The 27,149-nt window shown below is 38.6% G+C and overlaps 1 protein-coding gene across 3 annotated transcripts in view; it reads left to right on the top strand.

Annotated features, from left to right (window-relative positions):
- tmeff2a (transmembrane protein with EGF-like and two follistatin-like domains 2a) overlaps window positions 1–27,149 on the top strand; it is a 748,263-nt gene that overhangs the window by 678,054 nt on the left and 43,060 nt on the right. For 2 of the 3 annotated variants that reach the window (XM_051930530.1, XM_028807628.2), the window contains exon 9: window positions 13,486–13,644. In XM_051930530.1, coding sequence (XP_051786490.1) covers window positions 13,486–13,644 — 159 coding nt within the window. Of the gene's footprint in view, window positions 1–13,485; window positions 13,649–27,149 lie in introns of those variants that run through there. The other variant, XM_051930531.1, reaches the window with a different exon arrangement.

A 27,149-nucleotide genomic window follows, 5' to 3' on the forward strand; every position in this document is an offset into this window, starting at 1 on the left:
GGGAAACTTAAACAGTATATTTACTTTATATTAAACATTAATATGAGAAGAAATCTGAATAATATCCAATTTCTGTATTCTAAAAGGCTTTTTTTTACAATAAGCATGCCAGTTAGTGATATTATATTAAACTAATAAAGCTGAAGATGGTGATGTTGAATAGTGAAGAATATTATATGAGCGTTAGTTCACTGTTGCTTGAACAGCAGTTGTGGTTGGCACTTATTAAGCGATACAAATAACTCCATTATACAGCACAGAGGTGTGAAAATAAAGCTGCTGGCAAAGACAGATACACTGCTTCTGCCTGCTGACTTCCTTGTGATACAGGTCTGTATGAACTTGGAACAAGAACAAGATAAATACAAGTACACAACACGATTACACCATAACAACATTATAAATAGTACTAGTGAAAGTATTTGAAACTGTGCTGAAAAGTTGTTAGGAACTCATGTAATTCATTATGCCCTTTGACTCAAAGTCTGACTGACACCCTCAGAAGCAACAAGATTCAGAACTGACCTGCTTTCAAATTTGGTGCCTTGTGGTGTCATGACACCATAATGAGCCAATCCATGACTATCGAAATCTAATCTGTTGCTGAAACCATGTCTGACAGTGAATTTTTCAATATGTACATTTGGAAAAATAATAAAGCATCCAGGCACATCCTAAGTCCCTCAACCAGTTTTCCCAAATATCTCTAAGACAGTCTTAAAAACCTATATTACCGTAACCAGGGATTCCTGCTTAATATAAAGCACTTAAAATGCCAATTACCTACCTTTTTAACACTTAATAGACTCTGTTTCATTGTGATACTCTGGGTGCCCGCAGCCTGGACATTTTCCATCATCTGGGATAGTCAGGAACCAAGATGGTCTAGGACAACTGAGGACACACAGTTCATTTAATAATGGAGCAAAAATAATACTGAAAAGTCAAAGGCACAAAACTTTTAAACAGAGAGAGCAAGAAATGTAATCCTGCGAACAGCTTGGACAAAACTGTTGGTGGTGCACTATTCATTCTGTCTCTCCACTGGCAGCAATTTAAACAGTTTTGCTGGTGCATGCTTTTTCTGATGCAAATTCAGAATATGAGGTTTTGATATGGACAGTACATTTTCAAGCCACATTTTCAAGAGTCATAAAGTCAAATTTTCACATAGAGAATTTATGAATAGTTAAGTATGGTATACAGTTAAGTAGCAAAAGCCAGCAAAGCAACTGGTATACTAATACACAGAATTTGAAATGTTTGCAAAAGAGGAAGGAAAGTTGAAAAGGCAATATAATAAATAGTTTCACCATAGTAATTCTAGTCTAAATCTAACACTACAGAGACAGTAATGCTGAAAAAAATATATAACTCGTGTTTCCGGGATGTTTGGCGGCATTTGTAAAGGCACTGGCCTTGGCCTCTCCACCGTGGATGCCCGTGAACTAGTGTTGAAAATGTAGCACAGGGTTTATAATCCGTGTAAACGCCAATGTTTGTATTGGTATTGAGAATTATCTGGTGAAGGCCGACTGCTGCAAATGGCTTGTTCAGTCTTACTTCTCAGCTAGAGTGAAATTTAGTTATTGATGTTAATCTGAATTACAGTTATTCCTGCTGACAATGTGCATTTACTGAACTGATCAGCACAATGTTAAGGTATCCTGTGACATTCAAGTATTGCTCTAGTAATATCAGGGGGCCCTGTGGTTGATATGAAACTATACAGTCCATATAGTAACACGTTCGCTGCCACTATCCTACATGCACTGCTGGCATAAAACTGAAGGTATCTACAATTTTTGGTGATTCCTAATTCTCTAATCAGCATGAATCATCTCACCAGATGATGTCTTTCTGACTCTCTACCATTTATTTTTTTGTGTTCAGTTCACCTGCAAGCAATAAAAGGAATGGATCTCATTTGGGTTGACTAGTGCTACTACATATCACATCTGTGACAACGTATAAGGAGTGTGTCTGGTAAATAATACAATACCTCAGTCAAAACCAAATGAGTCTTTAGTCTTTCTGTTCCTTTCTCTGAATTACACAAACCTATGATCTGTTGGTTCTACACATATAATGTTATCAATGACTACACAGTGTGTCACATGGGAAGGTACACATGATAAAGTTGGCCTGTAGGTGATTTTGCTGTTCACACATTTCATGAAACACATAGGCAAGACATGGTCTGAGAGTACGTGATGAGCATATTTTGGTAATGAATTTATTAAATATTACTAGGTAAAACACATCTCATTTCATATTTTAAGGCATTGTTTATATTAACACCACTTGTATCATTCCACTGTTTCTCCCTCATGTCCATCAGCAAATTTCTTGTGCAGAAATGCATTATTTAAATAATAAGTGATCAATGTTTCTAGGGACTGAGCTTTATGCAGGCACAGTATAGTATGTTTTTACAGATAGGGAATATATTGTATGTAACGATAAGGGGTCTCATTGAGCTGGTCTGACAGCTTATAGACTTCATGGAGGCCTTTTTTTTCAAAGGGCCCTTGATTACAGTTAGGCCGTATACACCTGTCTTATTTCCCCCAACTGACAGGTGTGCAGACTGCCACACAAATACACACTAAGGCCTGACAGAATCTTTTGAGGGCAGCTCTAGAGACAGGTCACTGCTACTAAGTGCTACTGTGCACTAGATCTGAGCCACCAGGAAACCCACCTGTAAAAGATGCTGCTGAGAATGAATTATAAAGAGCATTTGAAACGTGCATCCTCAGTTGAATTATCCTATCTGAATTCTAATTGTAAATGTCATATGGTACACAGAGGACAAGTGATAAGAAGATCACAAATTCCTGTTATCAACATGTAATATTATATTAATCCAGTATTCATTGAGTTGATATTTTTGTCAAGTGTGCAGGGGCACAGATGAGTTTACTTAAATAGCAATACTAAATGATTAGATGTACCTAAATTAGGAAATAATGAACTGTATAAGATGAAGATATGAAGGTTTGGTGACAGTAGAAAAATAATTGTATTGTGCTTGCAAGAGTCACCTTCTTGCTTTAGGTTTTTGTTACTTTAAAGCTTACTACTAGGTTCTCTTCTAGTGCGTGCTATTCATTTATGTTTTTGATGTTTTGTGATACACAATATCCCCCCTCCTTACACACACACGTGCACACACACACACACACACACACACATTGGTATTTTATCCATTTGTTATGACAGTTATCAAGGGTCTAGTGTACTGTGACTCTCTGAGGCTGTGTGCAATAAATCACCTGTTCAGTCACAAAAAGGCAATTAATTAATAATATAATTGGAAAAGGAAAAGTAACATTAATGTAGTAAAATGATGTGCATATTGAATTCTTTAGTACTTCCAGTAGTAAAATGCTACTTTTATTATGAGCTCTGTATACAGTACTGTAAGCTGGAAAAGTCTATAGTCATTCCTGTTAACACATAACTGTACTTTGTAGACTAGAAGGGATTGTAAAAGTAAGAGTACTCTAAATCAGCGGTTCTCAACCTTTTGAGATTCAAGGACCACTTAAAAAATGTGTGTCTCAGCCACGGACCACTACTGAAAATTTTGCTACTGGCGCACTAGAAATTTATATAATATATAACTATACTTTCGTATACAACTATACATATAATAGTTAGTACTACTAACTTGGTGTAACTATAAAAGAAATTCAGTTACTACACTTGAGTGACTTGACTATAGGTATAATAAAGTTGATATTTAAAATTATTTATTATATATTTTAATAAATGTTTCAACTTCAAATTAAAAAGTATAATATTCGTTTTACAATTTACATTGATGTTTGCATACACCGTTTCATCAATTTTTATGTCAAATATGAAACAAATTGTAATTGCATCCTTTTGTAATGAATAATTGTCACTTACTGCTAACAATAGTTAGTATTAGAAATAATGCTACATTTAATTTTAGTGCGAGCCTTGAGCTTGCAAATTTGAGCACAGCTTATCCAAACGAGGTGTAATGCTTGAAAGACTCAATCGGAGTTCATCTTCGACTTCAAGCCGTGAACGACATTTTGTTTTAATTGTAACCAGTGCAGAAAATCCACATTCACAAAGATATGATGTCGCAAAGGGTAAAATTATTTTGAAAGCTTTCTGAGACAGTTCTGGATACTCATGTGAAGCTTGTGTCCAAAATTTCATCAAGCTCACTCTCGGATGCATCATCTTCAATGTAGTATCACTGGTCAGTTCAATTAATTGGTTTAATTCCGACGTTGGTAAATTTAATGAATCAATGTGTGCAAGAAACGGACTGGAAACCCACGAAAAACTCTCAACGTTCAAATCACCAAAGTAGAAGTTAAATTGATCCAGCAATGATTGAATATGTTCAGAAATCAATTTCACCAACTCGGGCTTGTTGATTTCAGCATTTTCTTGTTTCTCGGTGAATTCATGCAATTGATCAAACATTTCAAAGTTACCCTGAAATAATCTTGTCTTCCACAGATCAAGTTTTTTCATAAAAGCAGACACTTTATCACTGAGGGTAATTAAGTTTGTGTGCTTCCCTTGCAGAGATGAATTCAGTTTATTCAGCTGTTCAAAAATGTCAGCCAAGTAAGCCAGAGCAGCAACCCATGAATTGTCATTCAAATGAACAACAAGCTGTGAATTTTTTCCTCCAAGAAACTCTCTCATCGCATCACGTAATTTAAACAGTCTGTTAAACACTTTTCCCCTTGATAACCAGCGAACTTCAGTGTGCATCAGTAACTGTTCATGATCAAAATCCATATTCAAACATAATGAAGCAAAGAGACGAGAATTCAGTGGATGAGCCTTGATGTAATTAACAATTTTTATGGCCTGATCAAAAATAGATTTCAAGTTCGTGTTCATTCTTTTACTCGCAAGACTTTCCCGATGAATCATACAGTGCGTAAATGTGGCAGTTGGCACATTAGAACGCACACGTTCCCACAAGCCTGTTCGTTTTCCAGTCATTGCTGCAGCACCATCCGTGCACACTCCGATACACCAGGACCATTCGATGCTATTGGCTGCCATAAAATTATCAAGGATAGCAAAAAGTTCTGCACTTGTTGTGTGACCCGGACAAACTTTACAAAATAAAAAATCTTCTTCAACATCATCCATCCAGATATATCTGACATAAGCTATTAATTGTGCCTGGCCGGAAACATCCGTTGATTCGTCCAATTGAATAGCAAATTGTTTACAATCTTGCAGCCTTGAAATCAACTGTTCTTCAACGTCAGCTGCCGCCAAAGTTATACGTCATTGAATTGTGTCGTTTGAAATTGGAATTGTTTTCAGTTTACTTGCCAAGGCTTTACCAAACATCTCTCGACACATATCTATAGCAACAGGCATTATCAGAGTTTCTGCAATTGTGTGAGGCATTTTGGCCTGTGCAACTCGGATAGCCACTAAAAATGATGCTCTTAAAGCCTTCTCATTGACTTTAGTTGCTTGCAGTATGCAAGACTTCTGATTATCAAGTGAATGTTTCTTGCGCATAAAATATTCCAATGGTTTCTCCGAGCAGTCAGTATGATTAGTTTTAAGATGTCTTCGGAGTTTCGCAGGTTTCATCGCTTCATTTGCAAGAATTTGTGAACATATTACACACTGTGGTCTGGGTTGATCATTTACTATGACGCATATAAACCCAAAGCACAAATACTTTTCATCATACCGTCGTATGGGAGTTCGTCTTTTTTTCTCCGGAACTGCATTTGATTCACACACAGGTTGTGAAGATGAGTCTGAGGAATCATCATCGTTGTCCTTATGTTCGGTTGCTTTCTTTATTAAAAATCTATCCATATGTTCAATTAATTTAATTACTTTATTAGTTTTCAAATAAAAAAGTGTATTTTTGAATGTCAATATAAACGGGAAGACGCCAGGGCCCATCTGATTTCCGGTGTAACTAAATTACTAAAAGGAAACATAAAATCGAAATGCACTTTTTCGCTATCGCCATCTAGCGATTGAAATGAATCAATAATTTCAAAAAGTTACAACATCTATTCTTTTTCATGTTTTTAATTTTTAAAATACATGCAATTCAAGCTTTGCTCGCGGACCACCAGGCAAATGTCCACAGGTTAAGAACCGCTGCTCTAAATGAGTCAAATACAAAATGAATTCCATAATTTAAATATTAGAACAGTTTTACAAGAAGAGGCTATTCACTCAACAAACGTCATCATCTACATACAGTAATTTCTCTAAAGTACTAGGGGGCTCCGCCCCCTGCTCGCTTCGCTCGCCAACCCCTGGTGTTGGGAATGACAAAGAGCGTGATGTATGAATGAGATATAGAATAGTGTGACGGTGTAGATGATGCAAATAGAAAGCAAACAATAAAGTGTGTGGCACAGTGTAAAGGTTTATTTGAAAATTTCTTTGTACACGCCGTTTAAGTGTAAAAGGTAATTCCAGCTCAGAACTTGTAAGGTCATTTACGATGGTTATTGTTGTGATCAGAGTCAAGTTTGTCAGAGCTTAGAAAGAGTTGTGTCTTTCCAGGAAGTAATGGAATGACTTGGGTATTTATGTTTTCCACATTAATATTTTTTGGACATAATATAGTGCGTTGTGTTAAAAGGGGCATTTGGTCTAATGAGATTGCTGTTCCAAATCTCTCTGTAACTAAGTCGTCGCAGATAAAGGCTTGAGGAATTGTAATAATATGTGGCTGAAGTCCATCTGTATTCGTGAGTGTACCATCTCTCAGTTGTAATAAGCAATTGTTATGATCTGGTTCTGGACATCGTATCTTTTTTACTAACTGTATCTTTTGAAAGCAATGCCAATTGTCTGCGTATTTTAAGGTGCACTGAACAATAGCTGAGTGCATGGTACCTGGAAGAATAGCTAATCACTGTTTAAAATCTCCTCCTCATAAAAGTACCTTTCCTCCAAATCGAATATTATTATTCATAAACGTTTGTTCATGCCATTGAACATTCATCAATAAACATTTTTTCAAGACGGATGTCACGTGCAGTGCCACTGTTAATGTTCATAGTGGATTCCGATTTGTAGGATCTAATGTAGTTGATAAAGATTTCACTTTCAGGTACATCGTCAGTTATAAGCTTCTGTAGATATTCAGTATATGAATGTAAAGAAGGCAGTCTAATTTGACCCTTTTGACAACAACGTGTAAATGTATAACTTGTATTGCCAGTTGTTTCTTCAGGGAAGTGAACTGAATGACAATGATTGCAAATGACATTCATTAATCCGAATGAATTTTCCTGGTGTATGTTTTGCTTGTGCCGTTTGAGAGGCGCGTTGTTGCATGTGTAGTATTTGGGATGTGTTGTTTTGGAGCTGTAATCGATTTGCCTGTGCTGTGTGAGAAGCCCGTTGTAGCCTTCGCTGCCATTGACGTATGTCTGAGACGGGAGGTGTTTCGTTTTGAATCCGTGCCTGTTGCGATGCAGCACTTTGATTGATAGTTTGCGTCATGTGGATCTAGGATGTAGATTTGTGCATATTAAATGAAGTATTGTAGGATCTAATGCAGTTCATAAAGTTTTTACTTTTAGGTACATCGTTAGTTAGAAGCTTTAGTTGAGCTTTGCGTTTTTGGAGTCGAGTCATTTTTTCTTTTAGAAATATGGGTAAGTAATAAGGAGTATTGCACTCACTGTTAATATGGAGCCTTTTCTGCGGTTGAACGGTTAATAGTGCCTTATTGTAATGAGATCCACCTATGCTGCATAGCCGTCTATTTTGTTGTTTCTTTCGTGTTCGTGTGTTTGTTCCTGTTATCCTTTCCTTTTCGTTTTGTACCCGTGACCGTGTATTCATGACTTGTTTCTTTCTCAGCATGCGAAATATGGATAAGTAATAAGGAGGATCGCAGTCACTGTTAATATGTTTCCTTTTCTGCAGTTGAACGGTTAATAGTGCTTTATTGTAAGGAGATCCACCTATGCTGACACCTATGCTGTCTAGTGTGAAGGTGTTGATGTTCACTTTAGAATATGTGGCTTTGGGTGTCACTTCTTATGGATGTGTGTGTGTGTGGGGGGGGGGGGGGTGAGGATTGTTGTCGCGCGAGCGTCTTCTTTCTTTTTGTGTTCCTGTGTCTTGTTGAATCCCCCTGTTTGTATGTGTCCCGTCCCTTGCTTGTAGGGTCTGTGGGGTGGTTTTGTGTTCTTTTTTTTGTGTTCCATGGGCTTGTTGAATCCCCCTCTTGGTGTGTGTCCCGTCCGGTGCCTGTAGGGGGGGGGGGGTGCCTTGCTGTTGTGCGCGAGCCTCTTTTTTTTTTTTTTTTTTTTTTTTTTTGGGTCTAGTTTCGTGTGCAATGTGTTTCGTGCTTTGCCTGCGTTTCCTCATTTCTCCATTTTTCCTGTGCTCACTCCTTTTTTCTGTGGTCTTGTCCGCCTCTCGCGGCCCCTCATCCGCCTCTCTCGCCCTCTTTCGTCCGCCTTTCTCGGCTCCTCAGCCGACTCTCGCGGACTCTTTTTGCGCCTGCGCAGTACGTCTTTTTGCAGCTACGGCCCATTGCCGGATGTGCCTGCGTCCATCATCCGGTTTAGCATTCTCGGTTAGTAATATGGATGTTAAGTGAAGTTTTGAAGGTCCCTAAAATCTTATTGTCTACCATACTATTAGTAACTAATTCATTATGTCCTTAGTTCCTTGTGTGAAGAATAACTTTTTAACATGTCTCCATGGAATTTTTGGAATTTCCAAAAAGGGCTTCAAGACTTAAAATGTATAGACAACACAGAAGGGTGACCCTGTGGCTAGTGTTGCTTGCTTCCAAGAATCTGTGAGAACCACTGCCTAAATTGCTACCTGGTCACAACTATGTGGAGTTTGAACATTCACAGGTGTAGCAACAGTTCTCACATTGAAATGCACATGTCATAACATATGCATTTTTAGCCGCTTTTTGTCTGGCATCAGAGTGCTGTGGTGTATGTGTGTGCATGATTGTGCCACATGTTGGACTTATTTTCTGTCTCAGGTTATCACCTGTCTTAAACTCAGGATTAAAATGACAGACTCCAACCTTGTGTTGCCCCGTGATGGAAAAAATGCATTTAATTGATTAATTATACACCCTTAAATCACTGTGGTTTTGCTTTGGCTTTACTGATATTGATCAATAGAATGTCAAAGTGACACCAGATCTCTGCAAAGTGACCTAAATCAATTACAAATATCCATCCATCCATTTTCCAACCCGCTGAATCCGAACACAGGGTCACGGGGGTCTGCTGGAGCCAATCCCAGCCAACACAGGGCACAAGGCAGGAACCAATCCCAGGCAGGGTGCCAAATCAGCGCAGGACACACACAAACACACCCACACACCAAGCACACACTAGGGCCAATTTAGAATCGCCAGTCCACCTAACCAGCATGTCTTTGGACTGTGGGAGGAAACTGGAGCGCCCAGAGGAAACCCATGCAGACACGGGGAGAACATGCAAACTCCACACAGGGAGGACCCGGGAAGCGAACCCGGGTCCCCAGGTCTCCCAACTGTGAGGCAGCAGCACTACCCACTGCACCACCGTGCCGCCCAATTACAAATATAAAATCCAAAATAATTAAGTCTGGAATTAGTAGATGTACCTAGTAGATGCTTGCAAAACTTCACAAGCTCTATCAGGTTGGCATGAGGACTGTCAGTGAACAGTACCTTTTCAAGTCCGTCCACAAATTCTCAGTTGATCTGAGATCTGGATTCTGACTCATTCACTCCTGGACATCACCATTGTTGATTTTAAGTCATTCTTGTGTAGGTTTGGCATTATGCTTGTGGGTTTTGTTTTACTGGGAAACAAATCTTCTCCTAAGACAAATGTTTCTTGCAGACAGCATCAGGTTTTACTCCACAATATCTGTGCATTTTTCTCCACTTGTTTTTCCCTCCACTCTCACACGCTTTTCAAGTCCTGCACCCCAACATCATGATACTGAGATTGGTATGTTTTGGATAATGTCCAGTATTTCGCTTACTCCAAACATGGTGTTTAGTTTGATATCCCCAAAGCTCAGTTTTGGTCTATTTAGACCAGTGATTCTTAACCTTCTTGAGCCACAGACATCTTTAATAATATGAAGAAAGCTATGGACCCACTTCCCAGAAATATTAACATTAACACAGCTTTGCATGCAGTGAATATACCATACTTTATTTATCTAATTTTGATTATCTCATACATATATGACATACACAAAGTATTATTAAACTTTAAAGTGAACAATCTAAAAAAACACTCCTTTTTTATGCAAAAAGTAATGAAATACTCTCCTCTTGTGCAAATTAAAATCGATCTACTACTACTACTACGTTTTCTACTACCATTATTACTACTACTACTACATCTACTCTAAATCAACAGTACCGGGCTGTACAGTGAATATAAATGTTAATTTTTATATGACTCTCACAGATCCACTGAAACCCATCCATGGACCCTCTAGAGGTCCACGGACCTCAGGTTAAGAACTCCTGATTTAGACTATAGAACCTTTTTCCAGCTGAGTTCTGAGTATCCCTGTACAGTCTCTCAAATCTCAGCCACTGAAGTTATCAGAGGTCTCTTGGTGCCCCCCTCACTAGACATCTTCCATTTGTGATTCCTCTGTTTTTGTGGCATGTTGTAGGCAGATTTCCAGCTGTGCCATATTGTTTCCATTTCTTACTGATTGATATAAATGGACTCCAAGGAATATTCAGTGACTTGGATATTTTCTTGTATCCATCTTCTGAATTGTGTTTTTCATTTGCTTTGTCACTGAGTTGCTTGGAATGTTCTTTTGTCTTCATCAAGTAGTTTAGACCACAATGCTGACTCACCACAACTTGGAACTTCCATATACAGTTGTGTTTCTACTACAATTAACTGAAACCCCATCCCTACAGACAGGTGTTCTTAATTTAACAACTTTTTTTTTACTTCTAAAGCTAATTATCTACATCAGTGATGATTTAGGTATCTCATTTTAAAGGGAGTGAATGCTGAAGCTATCATTTATTTTGTGTTGTATATCAGTAATTAGTTTAAATCACTTTGTTGTGATCTGTTTTCACTTACACATTAAAGAGTCTTTTTCTGTTGATGATATGTCAAAAAAGCCAAACTATATCTACCAGGGTTGTATAACAATAAAATGTAAAAACTTACAATGGGGTAAAAACTACTTATAGGCACTGTAATACTACACTGTTATTTCCAGTATTTATTGGTACTGAATTGAATAAAAATGCATTCGGAAAAAAATCTACATTTAGCAGTGAAGGAGTGTAAGATAATTCTTGAAGTCAATACAAGGAAAATATAAGACTAAAGGAAGAAAGAAAGACTTTTAGCTTAAAATTTTTGACATTCTCAGTATGTTTCACAGTGATGACCAGATCACAAAAAATACTGAATTTGAATCATACAAAAGGATAATGAGCCATGAGTGACTTTTGATCATTCTAAATAACAGTAATTCTACAGGGGATGCATAGTAATATTGCATAGAAGAGTAGCCATCCAGAAACAGAGAGGATTGATTTGGCATTAGGTGCCGAGTATTGATTTGATTTGGGGGTACCCCTGCTTCAAGTCAGAAGAAAAATTAGAAACTTAGTGAGAGTCCTTATTGAATACTTTGGGCAAGATAGATTTTTAAAGTGTGTTCTGAAAACTAAAAGAATGTAGAAAATGATAAAGACTTTTATTTTACCATTGAAGTCCCACAAGTGCATACTATGCAGAAATACCCATCTGGGAAAGTTCACCAACACACCTGCAACATGCCTGATGCACTGCCACAGATGTCAATTTCAAAATTCTCTTCTGTATGCTCGTCAGATTCAGCAACTTACAGAAATTTATTTCTTTGCTAAGCAGTGCTGTTAAATACTGCAGGTAAGAAAAAGAAATCTATAAAACCTGGGACTGTCTTTGGAATTGTAACACAAAAGTTATTTTTGAAATTAGAACCATTAATGTATATTTGTAACTAATTCTTCCTCCAAACTGTTATTATTATGAAGTACGTCTTTAATTTACACTCCTGAGGAATCGTTAGGCAACTTCAGGAAGCCTGTTTATTTCAGTCTTTTCCACAAAATGTCCTAAAAAGAGATTACATTAAAGCACCTTGCTATATCAAGTGTGTCTAGCATCTTCTGTCACATTTAGAAACATTTTAATAAAATGGATGTGCACTTGTCATGTGTAGCTTTTTGAAATGCATTGTCTGGCATGGTCTCACTGGATGCATCTGCTCTGTGTACTGTATTACAAATAATATCCCATATACCTCACAGTATTTGTAAAGAGTAATTTCATTTTGAGCTTCACTTCCCAGTTAAGACAGGCTTTTTCATGGAATGATCACATAGAGTATAAAGATCAGAATATGCCAACAATTCATCCTCTTATCGACTAGAGCTTATGATGCAGGCCCGTAGAATGCTTTATTGAAGAGATGTAAGAGATGAATAATTAGCGGCCTCAAGCTTCTAGTGTATGCTGGCAGGCAAGCAAAGCCAGCACTGTACACCAAATACCTCAAATGCTCTTTTAAATACCATTTCAAATTACAGTGGGGGCACTGAAGAGTCTCATAACTGCTAGTTTGCTGACAGATGCTAGGGAGAGGTAGAAGGGACTTCTCTGCAGGTGGTGTAAATAATGGACTCTCCTGAGACCACTTAGTAGATCTGCAAGAAAACTGAACTTTCCAGGTTTATAATTAAGCTATTAATTAAAAGAACATTATAAAAGTACTCATTTGGGCCAACAGTGGGAGTTCGATCGCTTGTTTATTACCTTCACTAATAGCTAAATTCGACTGCCACTGAAAACACTGATCATTTGTAGAAATATCTACATTCGTTCATTCATTCTGTTTGTCATTTAACCTTGGCTCATGCCATTATTATCATTTTTTTAGATTATAGCCATTTGTTCACTTTGTTTCCCACAAATTAGTATACTGAAAGGGACTGCCACTTCACCAGAGCATTGTAATTGGAATCTTACTGACTTGGAAAGAATGCGTTTTAGCAGTTTATCTTCAGGTTTTATGCTTTTGGAAAACAAAAATAGACTGCAACCTCAGTTTCTTGAAAGAATTCTAATTGAAAATGTTCTTCCAGTATTTCAGAAAAGCATTCCACAATTTACCGCTCCCTTAACTGCTACTATGCTACCCTACTCCAGAAATCATGATGGCCTTTAGTTAAGGGCAAAGCAGAGGTCGTCCTATAATACAGTTTTTTTTTTCACTTTTCATTACCATTTTCAAATTTCATTTCATTTTTCAAATTATTTCTTTTAATAATTGAATATGTGGCTCAGTCTTTTCTTTTGTAAGCTGCAGGCTTCTACTTAAATTATGTTCTAACCAGTATAATTTGCTCACTAAGAAGCAATAGGGCTGACTCTTTTTTGTACTTCTTTTTTTCCACCTCTGCAGGTGTGAGGCAGGCTTCAGTGGACCACTATGTGATAAGAAGGAGTTCAATGTTCTTTATGTGGTACCAGGAGCTGGAAAACTTATTTATGTCTTGATTGCATCCATCATCGGGGCTGTGCAGGTGGCTATTATCTGTGTGGTAGTTCTTTGTATAACACGGTAAGTTCAACATAATGCAGTATCAATTGACTTTTTATGTCACATTTTGATTTTTATTTGAAAGAGTTGTGAGATTAGGTAAATTGATTTTATTCATTATCCTTGAAAGTTTGCCTTTAGTTTTCATGATTCACTGCATTTTTAACTGAAAGACATTAACAGATATTTGAACAATTTTACTAACAGTGACTCAAAAATCTTTTTTTTATGTTCTTATTCCTTAACTGCCTCAGCTGCAAATAGTTGAGAATATGCAGTGTATTATAATGTGTCAGCATTACTGAAATGCAGGAGAGCCAGGCATGCAGAACAAGATTCATGTCTTGAAGAAGACTCATGTCAGAGATAACAGTAACATTTGAGCTACTAAGTGTCAAGAGACAGCTGGAATAGAAACATAAAGTTGTGCTACTGCACCATATCTGTTTGTGCTGACAGGGACAGCCAAACAGCACCTGGTGTTATGCCAGCGAATCTGAATCAAAGCCTCACCAGAGAAATACTAAGAAGTGCCTTAAAAAGGTCACCCAAAGGGTCTTCTTCATCTCTTCAGTCCTACAAAGCCAGAATTAGCCTTTATGTTTTTTTATACCAAGGACCAGATGAACACTAGCAGTTAGCAGTTTCACGGAAGATCAGGAAAAGCCGACAACTCAATTACTACAGATGTGTCCTGAAACTAATATTCCTAGACCAACTTGCAGTATCTTATAGTATATATTCTAGATGACTGAAGAGCTTGAATTTGAATAGACATACACTACATTGCCAAAAGTATTGAGATTCTTAATATATATACAGTAGGCTTTAATATGGAGTTGGCCCACCCTTTGCAGCTATAACAGATTCAGCTCTTCTGGGAAGGCTTTCCACAAGGTGTAGGTGTGTGTTTATGGGAATTTTTGACCATTCTTCCAGGAGAGCATTTGTGAGGTCAGACACTAATGTTGGACAAGAAGGCCTGGCTCGCAGTCTCCGCTCTAATTCTTCCCAAAGGTGTTCTATTGTGTTGAGGTCAGGGCTCTGTGCAGGCCAGTCAAGTTCCTCCACACCAAACTTGCTCATCCATTTCTTTATAGATCTTGCTTTGTGCACTGGTGCGCAGTCATGTTGGAACAGGAAGGGGCCATCCCCAAACTGTTCCCACAAAGTTGGCAGCTTTAAATTGTCCAAAATGGCTTTGTATGCTGAAGCATTAAGAGTTCCTTTCACTGGAACTAAGGGGCCAAGTCCAACCCCTGAAAAACAACTCCACACCATAATCCCCCCTCCACCAAACTCTACACATGGCATAATGCAGTCAGGCAAGTACCATTCTCCTGGCAACTGCCAAACCCAGACTCGTCCATTGGATTGTCAGACAGAGAAGCATGATTCATCGCTCCAGAGGACACGTCTCCACTGCCCTAGAGTCCAAAGCCAGTGTGCTTTACACCACTGCTTTCGACGATTTGCATTGCACTTGGCTTGGATGGAGCTGCTTGTCCATAGAAACCCATTCTATGAAGCTCTCTACACGCTGGTCTTGAGCTTTTGGATGTCTGTAGCTAATATCTCTGCAGAAAGTTGGCCACTTTTGCACACTGTGGGCCTCAGCATGTTATTTAAGTAGCCTACGAGTTGTTGTTGTTCCCAATTGCTTGTCCATGTATAAGTATAATGCCAAATACAGTATAAAAATAATATAAGACAGTGAAAAGGAATGTTCTAAATTAATCCTGCTTACAGGGGCACTCAATGGAAATAATATATTTTTGCCTAAATTAATTTTAAACACAGAGATCTTGTGAAAGTTAACCATTGTATTTAACATATATGCAAGTAATGTGTCTGAGTCAATTTTATAAAAGTCATATATTCCTGCCTTAGAAGTCCCAGATCTTCAACTTATTATACAAGCAAATGGTGAGTGACTTTACTATAAAGGCAAAATATAAAATAAATAAGAGGTGGTTGGGGATGCGTATCACTTCATAATGATCTCATGGCTCCTGAGACTTTGCAATGTGTCACTAGTTGATCCCACTCATTGACATAAGGATATTGGAGTTTTGTTGTACTTCGTTTATTAGGATATCCATTTATTTCAGTCTCAAATTTATTAAATTCAGAAAGTAAAATTGTCTTATGGTGCTCTCTGAGTGTCAACATTGTTATTTCACTTTGCTCATGAGGTTTTAAAAGTACAGGAGTATTAATTTTAATAATAGCAATCATGGTGCTTTTTGGTGTATTTGCTGAATTAAGGTCAGAGTTGCCTATTCATTTGCCTATTTTCCTGTACTTAATATGAATGATGTACTTGAAGTAGTATTTGATAAGTCAACAAGTTGTTCAACATTAGCTAACGAGCTGAACTTATTTTAGAAAGTATTTTACAGAGACCTAGGGTAAGCAATTGTGCATTTCCCTTATCATTTTAAAGAAGAAATTGTTTACTTCTGTTATCCTTCAAGCTTATATTCATTTTTTATGTGGAGAATACTCCTTAATAACAAACAAAACACTTGTTGAGTAGCACAATCAGAACTGTTAAGCCATGGGCAACAGGTGGAGGTATGCAAAAACCTAGTCTATGACTAACACTAAACCTTAAAACATCTGTCTTAGCACATAGTGATTTAGGTTTACATAAAATTAGCGTAACAGTAAAACATTTAGATAAACAAAGCAAACACTTGTATTGCCTTGCTCTCACCCCCGAATGTATAAAACCGAAATCAATAACACATAAATCACAGTCCAAATGTACTGCTCAGGTGCCATACTTACGTGACAAGGTCAAATGCTTCCAATGTATCAATCTTTGATGCAAAGAGGAAGAAGTGTAGGGGTCAACAGCATACTGTGCTTAAAATAAATGAACAATTTTTACACCACCATGTTTATTAGGGCCATACCAAAACCTACCTTCAGAGACTATTATTTCCTTGAAATTCTTAGCATTTACCTGAAACAAAATGGTAACTCCACTTTCATCTCTCACGTTTGGATGTGCCATCCTGGAGGAGCTGGACTTCCTGCACAACCAGAATTGGCTGCAGGTACTGTCTCATGCTACAAGTAGTGACAAGGACAGTAGCAAAATACAAAACTAGAGAAGAACCAGTCAGGAAATATAAGGAGAGAGCAATTGTATGAGACCACCACCTGCAAAACCATTTCCTTTTTGGGGTGTGTCTTGCTGTTGTGTATATATTATATATATGTACAGTATTCACATACATACAGTACATAAATGGTACTGCTACAGGATATTGTTTGATATGTTTTTAAGAGCTATCTAGAAAGCAGTCATGGATATGTTTTAGATAGAATTTCAGTTAAAAAATCAATCTCTGATGATACATAACGTATTTAGCAAAATCAACATCTGCCAGTAGGAGTGTGTTGAATCACCAGTTATTTTTTGTAAATTAAAAGGATCTATTACCATACCAAGTGGAGAATAGTCAAAAATTTCTGTAACATCATACTTAAAAGATTTGAATGAACAAAGCAAAATACAATTAATAAAGAAAAAGATTCAATGGTAAGAAATAATTTTGAAACTTGTGGTAGAACTGTATGGATTTGTCATATGTAATGCCTTTATAGAGAGATTGTCTTGTAATGATCATTTTTTTATTTCAAATTGGATGTAACCCAATAGATTCCTCTATGTATAAATAAATTATATCAATACAACAATAAAGCCAACCATTCATGTCTTAGTCCTATTTAGTGTCACATTGATCTTGGGTCGTGTTTATAAAAAAAAAAACTTTGCCTGGATTAGAGCATGAAAATATGCATACAACAAAAATCAGGAAAATGTTTATGACAAAAAAAAATCTGATTTATATAACCTGAGGTACGCACAGTTGTAAGCAATTTACCCTTTATAAATCACAATCATATTGTAAATAAACATACATGTATATGCCTAATGGTTGGCACCCTTAAATAAACATATGTGCACCATGCTAATCAACCTCATACATATATAATGAACAGATTGACCTGTAAGATGAGAGAATGGCGACAAGAGAAGAAAAGCAAAAGCAAAAGTTTTGAAAAGAGCATGATAGAATTTCTTGGCTCTAAAGTAGAGGCTCACAAAGAACCATTACATGGTGCCTTAGCACAGATGTCACCAACAAGCTCAAATACTGTATGTTGAATTGCAACAAGTTGCTGCTGCCATGAAAGTGTTGTGCTCTACTAGCCACACCATGGCTGAAATAATAATTTTTGAAAAAAAATTAAATAACCTCGGGCAAAGAAGCAGATCACTTATCACCGGCACAGTTTGAGTGCAGCAAGAAAAGGAGAAAGCACATCTCTGCTCTCTCATTTCGATCTGCTAATGGTATCTGTAATTAGATATGCCTTATTATGCAGCATTAGGTCAGAGCACACAGATGTGGCGATAGGACAGCTGCAGAGGAATCAAGTAAAACACTTCACGTATGACTTTGATTGAAATAACCATGTTGGTGCAATATATAGTAGTAGGTGGGTATAAAGTGGGGTCATCTGGCTCAACATCAGTTAGGTCAGGGTTCGGAAAATATTATATTGTGTTGCGTTATGTAGTGCAGTTTACAATGCTACAAGCCTTCATTGACTTTTAGTGCACCCTCTTACCTGATGCATCCAGATACCACCACCTTTCGAGGAGTCCTATGATGTGTTCCACAATTGAGCACATAAGAGTATTCATGACATTGTAACACCTCTCCTATGTGCTGTTGGGGTGAGAAAAGCATAAGACGCCAGCATCTGAGTAGGTAGCCACAATTACCTGACACATGTAATGACATGATTACTGCTACAATGGATAGTGTAGGCCATATGAAACACTCAGTGTTCAGTTACCTTACCAACAACTAAGCCATCACATACAAGACCAGTGTCGTCAGCAAGTCACCTGCTATAGCCACTTTGCCACAAAATAAATGAATCATGGGTACCCAGTCCACCGAGCCACGATGTTTGTCAGTCTCACTTTGGTGTTGTGCGTTAATGAAATGTAACTGCATATAGTTAACAAAGCAACTTCATTTTTGCAATGTGCCTTTGTTGCAATACAAGTGCAGTCAATTGCCCTGATTATAATAACTGAACAACTACTGCAAATTGTCTTTTTATGTTGGACTGTACACTCAGAACCATACTGAATGTAGCACCTGATTAGCTGATTAATAGTTCCCTGCACATTGGGCGTGTTGGAGGTGAAGCTTGGCTGAGATATTCCTGACCTGACATCTAGTTCCCTCCTAGTAGTTATCTGTTGGCATAAAGCCAACCATTATTAAACCTGCACATAAACAGGTGTGGCCCGACTTTGGGCAACTGTCTTTCCAATGCAAGGCCCAATTCAGGATATAGGTCCAAGAGAGTTCAAATCAGCTCATAAGCCAGTCTTAAACATGACCAAAAAATCCTGCCAATCCCTAAAAACTTGTTCCTTTCATATATGACGATTTATATAGTCTTTAAGCAGCGCCAAACAAGCCATGTTTTGTCAAACTGTTAGGCTATGAATAGACGAGATGAGATGAGATTTACAGCTTTTTGTAAGCAAGGAGTGAATCACACTTGTGTTTTTGCTTACTGCAATTATTAACAAAAGGGACTGCATTGATTTCTAATCCTGAGCAGCCAATGTGAAGTCAGGGAGACGAAAAAAGTTCTTCAGTGTAAAAACGCAGAACTGGTCCTCTTAAACGGCACTAGCTGAGTGCATACATCATATTACTCACGTTTTAGTGACGTTTAAAAGGATTGTCATGTCAAAGCACATTCTTATAACAGCCTAGTGATATGAGTTATGCAGGCGAGTCATCGTTTAGCTGGTTTGGCTTCATTTCCGTGCTTTGTCAAAGTTATTGTCATTTCCCAGTTTCTCTGAAGTATTGCATATGGAGGAGTCAGAATTGCTATATATAAATATATATATATATATATATATATATATATATATATATATATCCATCCATCCATCCATTTTCCAACCCGCTGAATCCGAACACAGGGTCACGGGGGTCTGCTGGAGCCAATCCCAGCCAACACAGGGCACAAGGCAGGGAACCAATCCTGGGCAGGGTGCCAACCCACCGCAGGACACACACAAACACACCCACACACCAAGCACACACTAGGGCCAATTTAGAATCGCCAATCCACCTAACCTGCATGTCTTTGGACTGTGGGAGGAAACCAGAGCGCCCGGAGGAAACCCACACAGACACGGGGAGAACATGCAAACTCCACGCAGGGAGGACCCGGGAAGCGAACCCAGGTCCCCAGGTCTCCCAACTGCGAGGCAGCAGCGCTACCCACTGCGTATATATATATATATATATATATATATATATATATATATATACGAAAGTTTCCCATCAAATTTTCTTTTATAAATCCCAACTTTTGAGTGGAACATTGTGCATTTTGTGGGTACATTTCTGGTGTTTTTTACAGTATGTGTGCACAAATTTTGTAAAACTGACCCCTGGAGCTTATTTTAGCAGCATCAGATAAAAGAATCAATTGTCCCGGGAGATACCCTTAATGTTCAGGCTTTCTGGAGAACCTCTTTTTAATGTAATCAGATGCAAACATGTCCTCACTGAGTCCTGCTATCCATTTGTTGAAAAATTTTTAATGGATGTTGTGAAATCTGAGAAACAATGTTGTCTCCTAGAATTTCTAAAATTTTTTTGAATTCAAGTTAGAATAATTAGGCAAGATCATACAATTTTGCTTAATTTTAAGAAAGTTTTTAAAGAAAAATGTTTGTGTGGGATGGCATGGTAGCATAGTGGTAATGGTGCACAGTAAGGAGACTGGGGTTCATGTCCCAAATGTGTGGAGTTTGCATGTTCTCCTGGCACTCACATTTCTCCAACAGTTCAAAGACATGTTGTTTAGGTGATGGTAAACTGTCCTTACTGTGTGTGTACATTCACCCTGCGATGAACTGGTGCCCTGTCCAGGGATTGTTTCTCAGTTGTGCCTAATGCTTGCTGGGATAGCCTCCAGTTCCTCCGTGACTTAACCTGGATAAGTGGATTAAAAAAATGGATAGATGGATGGATCTTTTGTGTGAACGAGTTTATACTACCAACAAATCCTAGCAAAGAATGTAGCTGAAGTGGGCTGCATGCTGGCAGAAAGTAGTACCTCAGACCTCACAGCATTTAGACCCTGGTTCAATCATTATCACATGCATCTGTATATGAAGTTTTATGTCTCCTATCTATGTTCATTTGTTTTTCCTTTTGTTACTTTCCACAATCTTTTGTCTGGTAGATCAGCAGTTTTGAACTGGCCTTTTTCAGTGACTTTTTAAATGTTTGTGTAATTGGTGTTGGATTTGTCAGGGTAGCTTGTTTGTTGCCCCTCAGTTGAAGGTACAGTTTTAGAAAATGGGTGAATGAAAGGGTAAATAGTACTGGAGTGCTGATTCAAATAATCTGCAATACTGAGAAAGTAACTAAAAAATGTACATGGGGAAGATAATTTAACATTTGTATCCCTTATATATAATACGCTACTGTGGCTGTTCGTTTGTCTGTCCAGGATTTTAAATCACCTGTAGCTCGTAAACCGTTTCACCAATTGACCTGAAATTTGGTACACAGCTACTACGTGACATCTACTTTCCGCTTTTCGGGTGATGATTGACATCCAAGTTTATTCCTTTTTTTATTGTTATTATATTTTATTGTAAAATCAACTCTCGGCAGCGGGCAGCAGGGCAGGCGCCGTTCTCATGCCTACCACCTTCGCCATCACTTCCTCTACCTCTTCATATCTTAAATCATTCTTGAGGCAAATTGAAAACTTTTAAAGAAAATGTACTAAGTAATTGCAACACAAACACTGACTTATTCAGTTTTAATGCAAAAAGATGGCAACGAAAGAAGAGAAGAAGGGTGGAGAAAATTAGAGCTGCTCAGGAAGCAGCAAGCACATCAACCTCTGAGCCAACGAATGCTAAACGCACAGAGAAAGAGAATGAAAACTACGAATGCTCAAGTCAAGTGTATTCACTGCACGTTATCGTGCAGTGCGCTGTTACTGGTATACAATAATATTATCATGTTGATCTGAGTCTTAAGATAAACTTTTATTGTCAATTAAGAACAGAATGGATTGGATTACAGTCATGGTGTAGTTTTTGAACTGAAGTTCAACAAGAGCACTTTTAAAATTAGTTAAAATGTTTTCCGTCCTGTTGTAGCAATTTATTAAATTTATTAAATTCTTTCAATCAAGCAATCTGTCTCTGCAGTGTATGGAGTAAATATTCCAGGCACACGAAGAGCTTAGAATATTTTGTCTGTGTTTATTTTTTATTGGAAATCAATATAGATGGATAAGAGACTGAGATTGACCTGCTGAATGCAAGATAATTTTATTTTTCCTGTAGGTTGAATGGATTGCTTGTTAATAAACAAAGTAACAAAAGAGTACAGAGACAGATCAATCTGATTGAGATCATAAAAATAACTGTAAAAATGGCATTATCCATCAGTGGAATAAAAGGTTAAAAAAATAACAGGCAGATGTTAAAGGAAGGAAAACAGAATTCAAGAAAAATAACATGTATGTTTGTTACCCATGAAATAAAATACTATTGTAATCATCCTGGAGATTACGTAATGAATAAAGGCTTGAGGACATCATCAGTAGCAAGACTACACAATCACATAACATTTTCAAACAGATAATATAACATAAAACGTCTATTTTTCAAAGAGACAACCCAATCTAATAATAGGAAAAAAATATTCACATCAAGAAGTCTGTGATGAAACTGTTATCCTGTCCAGGGTTTTTGTCTTACTGTATACCTAAAGATTCTAAGACAGGCTTTGGTTTGCCACATCCCAGGGGCAGTACTAAAAGGGTGTCCCAAAATTCACACAAGAAGTAATTTTGATAGAGAACACAGGTTTTTAATTAAAAATTGTAATTTTTTAATTGATTCATAAAGTATACAGTATAGGGTTATGTATGGAATAGCATGTCGGGTAAATGGCCTCCACGGCTTTGCTGGCACATATGCACTCTTTTGTCGAAATTTTCCATGACCGTTTCGCATAAATGTGGCTGAATTTCGTTGATACAACTTCCTCCTTCAAGGCATGGGTGGTCGTGGGCTTGATGGCATATACCTTAGACTTCAAAAAACCCCAAAGAAAAAAGTCCCAACGGCGTTAAATCGCATGATCTGAGCGGCCAATTCTGATCACCAAAACGGGAAATTACACGACCAGGAAATGACTCATGCAGTAATTGAATTGTTTCTAGGGCTGTATGGCATGTGGCACCGTCTTGTTGAAACCACATGTCATCCACATCCATATCTTGCAATTTAGGCACAAAAAGCTGGATTATCATGTCACGATAGCGAGCATCATTAACTGTTATTGCCTGACCAGACGCATTGTTGAAGAAGAATGGTCCGATGATGCCTCCAGCCCAGAATCCGCACCAAACAGTGACACGTTGTGGATGCATTTGTTTCTCAACAACGCGTTGTTCTTTCGTGTAGCGCTCCATTTTTAATAACCCTGAACTGTGAGCTGTCATGCTGTCTTTTTTTTTCATTGGCAACACTTTACCGCGCAAATGGCGCCAAATTCAAATCTTGCGTGAATTTTGGGACACCCTCTAGAAATTTAAGTGAGATTACATTACTTATCCCATGATGAGGGGGTTAGCCCTTTTTTATTTAATATTGTTTATGACAGAGAGGCCATAAACAATATTGAAGTTACACTGCCTACATCACGTACTTAAACATTTCTGTTAAACTGACTGTGGCATCAGTAAATTCCTCCACTATCTCAATTTCTGTTTTTAATACACTGACATTATTGTTGTTGTTAGAGTTCTTACTAATATCTCTAGAGTAATCCTACAGTTATCCCTGATACAAATGAACACTGCAAAATCTTGTCAATTTTCATCTTATCTCATCTCATCCTCCCATCTTTTCAGTTTTGTCATATATTTTACTGACAATTATGAATTTATCCATTGTAAGTATAGATAGTCTTGCTACTGCTGTGCCCTTTTATGATCCACATGGACAGGAAAGAGTTGAATTAAAAAAAATAGCAAAAGATTTTTATCAAAGATCTTTGTGTAATGATAGACCATAATGAAAGTGCCCTTTCAACCTTTGCCTTTTATTCATTCTGAACTTTCATTTTTATTCATTTTTACTCAGCTACTAATTAGTCTTGTTTCATGAGCACTTGCATGGAGTTGTTAGGATTGGGCCAGGACTCCAGCATCAGCCAGTCCTTAATATCTCAATTTTAATTTAGGTTTAGGTTTAGGTTTATTTGTCATATATAGGTTAACACAGGGTCAACATACAATGAAATGTGTATGACGAGAAAAACAAGTCACTCAGCCTAATCCAATAAAGCTTAAAAAAAAGATTACAGGTTAAAAATAAACAAGTCATATAAAATAAAATGTGTATGTTTTAAAAGAAGTTATAGAGCAATATGAGTTGAATGAGCAGCAAGTACAAATGACAGTTATTGCACAGATGATGTTTTATAAGTGCAGATGCATATTCCATAAAGTGCAGATGCATGTTCCAGTCAGTATTCTGAGTGTGTGCAGGTACAGTTTGTGTGTGAGTAGTGCAATGTAGATGTAGTGTAATGTAGATGTAATGTAAGTGTGTGTAAGTGTTCAGGTGTTGCTGTTGAGGAGTCGAATGGCCTGGTGGTAAAAGCTGTTCTTAAGTCTTGTAGTCCGAGCAGCCAGACTCCTGTATCGTCTGCCAGACGGTAACAAGGAGAACAGCTGGCGTGCTGGATGGCTGTGGTCCTTTATGATGCTGCTTGTCTTACGCAAGCACCGATGGAGGTAAATGTCTTCAATGGCAGGAAGACTTTTGCCCGTGATGTGCTCTGCTGCCTTCACCACTCTCTGTAGTGATTTCCGGCTGCTGGCAGAGCAGCTCCCATACCAGACGGTAATGCAGCCCGTTAGCAGACTCTCGACCACACTCCTGTAAAAGTTTGAGGTGATGTTGGCATTCATGCCAAACTTCCTCAGCCTCCTCAGGAAGTAGAGCCGCTGGCGAGCTTTCTTGACCACAGTGTCTATGTGAAGGGTCCACGAGAGATCCTTGGTGATGTTTACTCCGAGGAACTTGAAGCTGTTAACCCTTTCAACTTCTATGCCGTTGATGTAGATGGCCTGGTGTTCTCTGCCTTGTTGTTTTCGATAGTCCACAATCATCTCCTTGGTTTTGCTGACGTTAAGAGACAAGTTGTTATCTAGGCACCAATTACTCAATGCCAGCACCTCCTCTCTGTAGGCTGTCTCATCGTTATCAGCGTTATCAGTGATAAGGCCTATGATGGTTGTGTCATCTGCAAACTTGATGATGGTGTTTGTGCCGTGTTTTGCAACACAGTCATGGGTGAACAAGGAATACAAGAGGGGGCTAAGCACACAGCCCTGCGGCGCTCCTGTGTTTAAAATGAGTGGTGAGGATGTGTGTTTGCCGACTCTCACCACCTGGGGCCTGTTTGTGAGGAAAGAGAAAATCCATCTCTTGACGGTCGTCCCCAACCCAAGGTTGTCAAGCTTCAAGACGAGTTTTGAGGGGATGATGGTGTTGAATGCCGAGCTGTAATCTATGAACAGCATTCTTACATATGTATTTCCTCTTTCCAGGTGGGTCAGGGCAATGTTTATTGTTAGCGCAACGGCATCCTCTGTCGATCTGTTTGCTCTGTAAGCAAATTGGAGAGGATCCAGCGTGTCGGGGAGGGAGGAGCAGATGTAACCTTTGACCAGTTGCTCGAAGCACTTCATAATGACCGATGTCAGTGCAACCGGGCGATAGTCATTCAGACAGGAGACCACCGGTTTCTTTGGGACAGGAATGATGGTGGATGCCTTGAAGGAAGTGGGGATCACTGACTGCCTCAGGGAGAGATTGAAGATGTTGGTGAACACACCTGCTAGCTGGTCAGCACATGCCCTGAGGGCACGGCCTGGGATGCCATCTGGTCCCGGAGCTTTGCGAGGATTGACCTTTTTGAAGGACCTTCTCACATCAGACGTTTCAAGGATCAGAGTGACAGACTCACTGCCCCCTTGAGGATATAGCACCTGTTCTTTGTTGGCTGCATCAAAACGAGCATAGAAAGTGTTGAGCTCATCTGCAAGACATGCAGTGGGCTGAACACTGACTGTGTTTTTCTTTTTGTAGTCAGTGATGCAGCACAGTCCATTCCACAGGCGCTTGGTGTCAGAGCTGTGGTAGCTTGATTCCACTTTGTCCCTGTAGTCCCGTTTGGCCTTCTTGATGGACCTCCGGAGGTCGTATCTGGCTGCTTTGTATGCATCAGAGTCCCCTGAGCCAAAGGCAGAGGTCCGCGCCTTGAGCTTAGCCCGGATCTCCCTATTTACCCAGGGTTTCTGGTTAGGATATATGCAAACGGTGGTTTTAGTGACAACATCGTCAATGCACTTGCTGATATATCCTGTGACAGAGTCTGTGAATTCATTGATGTTGCCATCAGCTGCATCCTCAAACATCTCTCAATCAGTTGTTTCAAAGCAGTCCTGTAAGACCCCCTCAGCTTCACTGTCCCATTTGTAGATGTTCCTGTAAACCGGTTTTTCCTGTTTAAGTCTTTGTTAATATGCAGGCAGCAGCAATATACAGCAATGGTCTGCTTTTCCAAAAGCTGGTCGAGGGAGAGATTTGTAGGAGTCCTTGAATAAGGTGTAACAATGATCCAGTGTTTGATCACCTCTTGTGGGGGGAGAGATGTGCTGATAGTATCTAGGGAGAACTTTCTTCATGTTTGCTCTGTTAAAGTCTCCCAACACAATAAATGCTGCTTCTGAGTTAGCGTTCTCTAGTCCACTGATAACATCATACAGTTCATCCATAGCCGAAGCTTTATCAGCTTGTGGGGGGATGTAAACAACTGAAAGGAGAACTGAACTGAACTCCCTCGGGAGGTAAAAGGGTCTAACTTTAATGGTCAGCAGCTCAAGAACCGGTGAGCAGTGTGTTTTTAAGACACACACATCCGTAGCCCACGAAGAGTTAACCATAAAGCACACACCCCCTCCCCTTGACTTGCCTGAGTCCTTCGTTCTGTCTCCCCGATAAACTGTGAACCCGTCTGGTGTGACTGCGCAGTCAGGTACACTGGGCTCCAACCATGTCTCTGTGAACGCCAAAACGCAGCATTTGTTTTGTTTTGCAAATTTGTACATTTATAATTTTACTAGCTATGATGGGTTGAAATCTAAGTAATTATCGTGGACCTCAGCATTAACGTTTGCAATGTACCATGCAATTCATATGTCTCTGTTATATGCTATTTGGATGGGCATTCATAAAACCAATGTTAATGTTTGTGATATGCCATCTATTGGAATTGTCACAGACATAGTAACTGGAAGGAAACACAGACACTTATCCTTTTTATTAAGGTGAATAATGTTCCACAGCA

The sequence above is a fragment of the Erpetoichthys calabaricus genome, chromosome 8, assembly GCF_900747795.2.
Source record: "Erpetoichthys calabaricus chromosome 8, fErpCal1.3, whole genome shotgun sequence".
Classification (NCBI taxonomy): domain Eukaryota; kingdom Metazoa; phylum Chordata; class Cladistia; order Polypteriformes; family Polypteridae; genus Erpetoichthys; species Erpetoichthys calabaricus.